The sequence below is a fragment of the Temnothorax americanus genome, unplaced genomic scaffold, assembly GCF_048541705.1.
Source record: "Temnothorax americanus isolate GAGA-0224 unplaced genomic scaffold, ASM4854170v1 Scaffold218, whole genome shotgun sequence".
Taxonomy (NCBI): domain Eukaryota; kingdom Metazoa; phylum Arthropoda; class Insecta; order Hymenoptera; family Formicidae; genus Temnothorax; species Temnothorax americanus.
In genome coordinates this window covers 82,137-88,933 of record NW_027509358.1, presented here as the reverse complement: position 1 = coordinate 88,933, position 6,797 = coordinate 82,137, and the positions used below count along the sequence as shown (strand labels likewise).

The 6,797-nt window shown below is 34.0% G+C and overlaps 1 protein-coding gene across 4 annotated transcripts; it reads right to left on the bottom strand.

Moving 5' to 3' along the window:
• Nucleotides 1–85: 85 nt before the first annotated feature.
• Nucleotides 86–6,797, bottom strand: LOC143898003 (protein polybromo-1-like). 4 transcript variants are annotated; one of them, XR_013257075.1, is made up of 7 exons: nt 5,930–6,797; nt 4,356–5,563; nt 4,117–4,284; nt 3,883–4,046; nt 3,496–3,790; nt 2,039–2,479; nt 1,706–1,909 (listed from the first exon to the last, which is right to left on the bottom strand). XR_013257075.1 is itself a non-coding variant. In XM_077407006.1 (6 exons), the coding sequence occupies exons 2-5, from the start codon at nt 4,365–4,367 to the stop codon at nt 3,505–3,507; spliced, it is 630 nt and encodes a 209-aa protein (XP_077263132.1). In that variant the 5' UTR covers nt 4,368–5,563; nt 5,930–6,797; the 3' UTR covers nt 1,726–1,909; nt 3,496–3,504. The 4 variants fall into 4 exon arrangements, 1 of the variants encoding a protein (XP_077263132.1); XR_013257074.1 differs by having other exon boundaries at nt 1,726–1,909; nt 5,923–6,797; XR_013257076.1 differs by lacking the exons at nt 1,706–1,909; nt 2,039–2,479; nt 3,496–3,790; nt 3,883–4,046; nt 4,117–4,284 and adding exons at nt 86–151; nt 282–473; nt 633–808; nt 928–1,080.

Here is a 6,797-nt window from a genome sequence, read left to right as displayed (position 1 = left end):
AAAATCATCCGACACAGAACATCATTTGATGGTAACAGAATTCCACGAAACACAGCACACAATTGACGGGTCTACTAAATATTCCCTGTAGTTCGCTACGATACCATCTCGTGCCAGCCGCTGCTATTTGAAGAGTTGGTCTTGAGCGAAACTGAAAGAAGTAATAAATACATGAAAAGAGGAATGCGAGAGATTGTGACATTAACACGATAAATTAAAGCAATTCTTTAAAACTACGGACAAAAATACATCCTGGAAGATTTTGCTGTGCAAAAACTTACCTGTCTTATCATTTTCTCCATCTGAAGAAAATGATCTTGGGCCCCATATCCTCACTGTAAAATCATCCGACACAGAAGCCATCATTTGATGGTTAACAGGATTCCACGAAACACAATTGACTGGTCTACTATGTCCTGTAAGAGTCGCTACAGGCAGTTCTCTTTTGGTATACCATACATACACTTTATTGTCTGTAATGAAATAGGAAGAAAACAATTATTAGTCATTATTAATCATATGCGTATTAATCCATGCGCATCATAAAATCATATTGCTTTTTTAAATGAAACTAGTAAAATATACAGTGATACAATGTATAAAAATACATTTTATTTTTATGTATGACAAACCTTCACTGCCAGAGGCAATAAAATCTTGATTAACTCCTCCAAAACAGCTATGGATAGTAAAATGTTCTTGAGTAACACCTTGAAAATGACTTACAAGTTATTTGTCTTCTAAATCCCAAAGATGCACACTTTGATTTGCCACATTAAGTAATTCGAGTCAATCTGCTTTGTTTACCCTAAATGACATAAGATGATCCTCTTGTAATATGTAACAGTGTGGAAATATTTCATCAAAAGTTTTGTTTAATAAGACAATCGAGATAGTATACGTTAAATTAGTTATTTTAAATCGTACATAGTAGTATCGCCAAAGTCGTCGAAAGTATAGCTGCGAATTCTATGGTGTGTATCGTGTATCAGCTGCTAGAACAGTTCTTCCATCGCTGCGACACCACAGACATTTTACTCTTACTCCTTCCCATGAATCAGAAACATTGCCGTCCACATCCTAAATATTTTTATCAGAATTTAATATATTGAGAAAGAACGTTTAATATATGTTTAAGATGTTCAATGAATCTTATCTAATAAAAAGATAAACCTCCCCTGTTAACTATTAGGCTGTGAATGCCGTACATATCTATGCAAGACTTAAAAGTTTCAAATTTTAATTAATTGAAGCACATTTCGTTATTGAATCTTTTGTATTGATTGAAAATTTTGGACAATATTTTATATAATTGTAAAAAATCCCTGTTTTACTTAACAAAAATTTTCAAAAAGTAGTTTTATGTACTAAAAAAGTTATTATAAATTATTATTTATTATTTGTCTCTTAAGATTAACATACGCATTGATAAAATTGACCACGGAGACCTCCGGGTTACGAGTATGTGCGTGATAACCGCCGTGCTCTCTCCAAGCACGTGAAAACATCTTCTTGAAATCAATCCAGCCTTTTGTAAACTCCTCGATCTAATCTCCTCTTAATTAGATCTAACGACAGCCCTCGTACCGTTTTTTTAACATTTAAAAAAATATTTGTTTTGTACCTAAATACCATTTTTGAACTTGAATAAATAGCAGAATAATCATCTCAATAAAAAGATTTGAAAGATATGCAAAGCGCATCCGTACTTTTTGCCGTTGACAATATTGTGCTCTAGCAGCTCCACCATAGAATCGGGGTACTTCCCTCCTCATCCTGATGATTGTAAAGCGCGTTAAATATCGTCGCCAGGATCTCTTGGATGGCAACCAACACGTCAGGTACTCTCCTCATCCCCGCTCAGTTGCAGTTTACTTTGCAGCACTAATCTTTGAAGTATCAAGGCGTCCTGAAAACGTTGGTTATACATTGTTACTCACTGCGATACCTGTACCCGCAGCCGCACTCTGACAAAGTTTTATATATAGCAAAAGGACAATTGAAAAAGATACGGATAAAATTATATTTGTGTGTTTACTTCTGTCTCGCTCTTTTTGCATCTTTTTATGTGCTTATCCAATTCCTTGTCTCTCAACAGGCGTACAAAACACGACCGCACTCTCAACGGGTTTTGCGTCGCGTTACTGTCTAACTCGTTCTCCTCGACTTCCACGAACATCCTCGAAACTTGGGCGCGCACGCGATTAAAGTCAATGATTTTGGAAGCACGCCGTGCGAAAGGCTTGGAAAATCGCGATAAAAAGCGCTAATCGCTAACAAGGTTAAAATGTATAAATATCATCGCGCGTGATCGATAAATTATATGTACAATTGTTGAAAATTTGAAAATTTTATACAGTATCACGTGCCACGCGTCTCACGAGCGTAGGCTACGCATCGTTCGAATAAAAAAGCCTCGCACGACGGGATGAAATAAAGGGACGGCCGAGGAAGCCTCACGTAACCTTCAAACTCCGAACTGTAAACAGATTGGGTTTTCCATCTTTAATTGCCGCGAAATTTCAATTGAAGCAATAGGCCCGTTCGTTTTTGCTGCATTTTTGCACTAGTGCAATATGTTAAAATGAAATAAAATTATATTTGTTCCATTCTAACTTATTGCACTAGTTCAGAAGTGCAGCGAAAACGAACAGGCCTTATGAACCCTCCATCCGCCAGTGTTCCACCTCGATTCAAGAATCTGTATTTTGTATTCGAATTTTAAACTAAAATCTCTGGAAATATAGTTTTAAATTTTCTCGATTTTCTCTGTTATTACTATCGGCTGAGAAATTATCAACAATTTTACCTTTCTATTCTAAAAGAAACAGTATAATTGTTAAAATAATGAAAAAGATAAATATTCCGAGATATATTTACTACGTTTACGCGAGCGTTACTTCTGTAGTAACTTACGATAATTCCTTCGCGTAAACGGGATTTTCCTTCGCGTAAACGGGATTTTGTAGTAACTTACGATAATTTACTCCGCGTAAACGGGTGAATTATCGTAAGTTACTACAGAAGTAACGCTCGCGTAAACGTAGTAATTGAGAGTCAGTTTTTCGCAAATTAAATATTGCTAAAAGATCTCAGGCTTAATACCGTTTAATTTTCTAAACAATATTTGGAAAATATTTGTCAGAAACCATGATTTTAATTAGAATTGTATGTTGTTAATTGCTCTTGTATCCATCATAGGTCGAGAATGGGATCTTATCTTCAAACGTCCGGCGTTACATAGAAATATCTTTCAATGTAAAAATGCTCTAAAGGTAATTAAACTTCGCAACTGAAAATTAACGTGCAAACACTAATTAGTTGCGTATTGTCAACCTTTAACCAACTGCAAGTTATTTAGTCTTGCATCAAAATCTCAAAGTATTTTTATTAATTCAATAATATTAATAAAAATTGATATATGTAAGGTTTTCAGCAAATGAGATAATATATTTACATAACGTTTATAAAATAAGGAACCCTTGCTATACAAACCTTGTATATTTACGAGTCCGGCTCGTTATACTTGCAAGCGTTGTCAAACATTAATATAAAATTGGACACTAACTCGTCCAAGTTGTCGTATCCGTTATTCTTCAAGGTCGAAGCTATCTTCTCCATATGTATAGGCTGCTTTATCACCTCGTAATAATCCGGATATTCATTTTTATTTGGTAATTTCATGAAAATTAGAGATAACTCCCTCCCTTTTGCATCGTGGTAGTTTTTTATAGTATCATACAGAGTTCGTAATTTTTGCAGATGAACCGGTATTACTTTTTTCGGTCTCCTGAACATAGAGAACGGGAGAAAAAGAGAGAGGTAGAGAAAAGGTTAAAACAAACGAGCACTGTTACATCCTTCATATGAATTACGATATACCCGACGTTTCTGGTTGGGGTCGATGCGGTGAATTTGGATCTAGGATTATCCGGCAAAAGTCTTAATTCTTTTACCTTATCCATTAAAACTTTCTCCAATGTATTAGCGTCTTTATATATCAATGAACCTTCCTCGTTATATTGACGGCAATTATTAAACATCAACTAAAAGACAAGGGATAAACTAAATATCTATCGCAATTTATTGTAATTGATAAGACAAGATGATAAGCACCTTAAAAGCTAGTATCAATTCGTTTTCGCTTTGATATTTCTCCGCTTTAATATTAGCTTCGATCGCCAGCATATCTATGGGTTCCGCTATCACTTGATAGTAGTCCGGATATAATTTTTTGGAAGGCTTCTCCATAAACATTAACATAGGCTGCCAACCGTCCTTACACTATAAAAGAATACGGCACGCTATACGTCGACCGACTATATGAAACATAACATTTTTTTGGAATTACTTACAACGTATTCCATAACACACTTGACTAATACGTGCAATCTCTTCTTCAACGGTATATTGTCTTTGTATTTCCATTGTCTCAACAAATTCGACGCACGCTTAATTAATCTATTTTTATTGTGTAAATACGAAAAGAAAAAAGACGGTGTAATATATAATTAATAAAAACTAATGAGAAACATCAAGAAGATAAGTTTTTTCTTGTACATATTAATGTACAATCTAATTCCTAACTATAGTTGTCAAAGATACATTTATGTGTCTACACATGTAACACGTATAGCGAGAATACACTTACTTTTAGATGTATTTCTATTAATATAAAATATATTAGAAATAGTATATAACAGAGTATAGAGTATAAATTTTTATTTTTAGATGTAAATTTATATGTAAACGAAAATGTTTCACAATCGAGATTTTATGTGTCATAAAAAGCAAAAGATACATATATTGTATACATAACAAAAATGATGATACTGAAAAAAAATACACAATAATCTCAGTTCTAGTAAGTAATATAATGCATAAGATAATGTAATATGAGATAATTGTAGTCACCGCGGCTTAATTGAATTCTTGCTATTGCTATTTAGAACACTTATAAAATTGGTTTGCTTTTCCGTACGTTTAGACATCGTTTTCTGGTTGTTTATTGTCGAGGGAAAACTATCCTTTTCCCTTGACATAAACAACCATAAAACAATGCCTAAACGTACGGGAAAGCAAGCCGTTTGACGCGACTATCGAAAAAAATAGCAAATGTTCCTTACGCATATGTATTCCTTGCAAATCTTACTTTTTGGCCAATTGTATGAGAACGCTACATGCTGATGCTAGAAATCAAACTTTTTAGCAAGAAAAAAAATATTAAAACAAATTGATGGGAGTAACTTAATGACATGTTGCTACATGTAATCTTCCTTAAATAAAGTGAAGCAGATACTATAAAATATTTTTTTCGCAAATGGTAAAACCAAAATAATATCGTGTTTTTATAATTTTGGCAAAGATTTTTGCTTATAATGCAACCACGTCTTAATTTGCGGCGATGTACGATTTGCAAGACAAGGATAGTTTTTCCTCGTCTCCTGAATTTCTTTTAGAGACGGCAATGTATGATTTGCCATGTTTTGCGCAAACGCTTGAAGCACTGCTTCTTTTTCGTCGTCTGTCCATCGCAGCCTTTTTGTTTTTCCATAAGGAGATCCTAGAACACAAGATATTATATAATTTAATAATCATGAAAGTACTATACTATTTGTACTAAAGTTTAACGTAAGAATATTTTTATTGATGCTATAGTTGAACACTCATTCTATATTTAACGGTATTAATTTCTTTTTGGAAACAATGATCACATTTTATTGTATTTATTTACTTTTAAATATTAAGACATTTGTATCTATGCTTGGCATAAATATAATGAAAAATTATATTGAAAATGTAAATAATATATAAATATTTTTAAAAATAATTACTAGTTATTAATATGGAACAAAAAAAATAAACTTGAATTATTGAAAGTCTTATAGCCATGGATTGGCAACAGATAAAAGAATTACTTACTACGTACGTTTCATAGATTTTTGCTTATAATGCAACCACGTCTTAATTTGCGGCGATGTACAATTTGCAAGACAGGGATAGTTTATCTTCGTCTCCTGAATTTCTCTTAGAGACGGCAATGTATGATTTGCCATGTGTTGCGCAAACGCTTGAAGCACTGCTTTTTTTTCGTCGCCTGTCCATCGTAGCCTTGGTTGCGGGATAATAACATCCATCCCTGTATCTGGCTTGTGTAATACAATTTTTAGTGGCATAAACCTGGTTAATGGAGCACACATAACCCACACAGCACACTTTATCTGAGGGACGTCCTACAGACAAATTAGGATATCTCAATAACCGGTGGATATCCAGTGGATATTCGATATCCGGTGGATATCCAGCGGATGCACAAATGTCCCTCAGGATATCCTGTGCTGTGTAGTGGGAATATACTACGTTTACGCGAGCGTTACTTCTGTAGTAACTTACGATATTTCACTCGTTTACGCGGATTAATTTATCGCAATTAAGTTACTACAAAATCCTGTTTTCGCGAAGAAAAATCCCGTTTACGCGAAGGAATTATCGTAAGTTACTACAAAAGTAACGCTCGTGTAAACGTAGTAATATATAATGCACATTATCGTAAAATCTGACTATTGTGTACGTACATATTAGAACAATCGAAATTGAAATAACACTTAATAAGACTTTCAAGTAACACTTAGGCTCGTCAAGTGGACCGCAGCCTTAACGTAGTTTATTAGATAGCACTTTTAAAATACAAAGCAAGCGTAGAAGACTTGAGAAGTTCGTTTATTCCAGCAGGAGAAAATCAGAACAATGAAGAATCGTCAACAATGCAATATCGAATGTAACGGTCTTTTGAAATA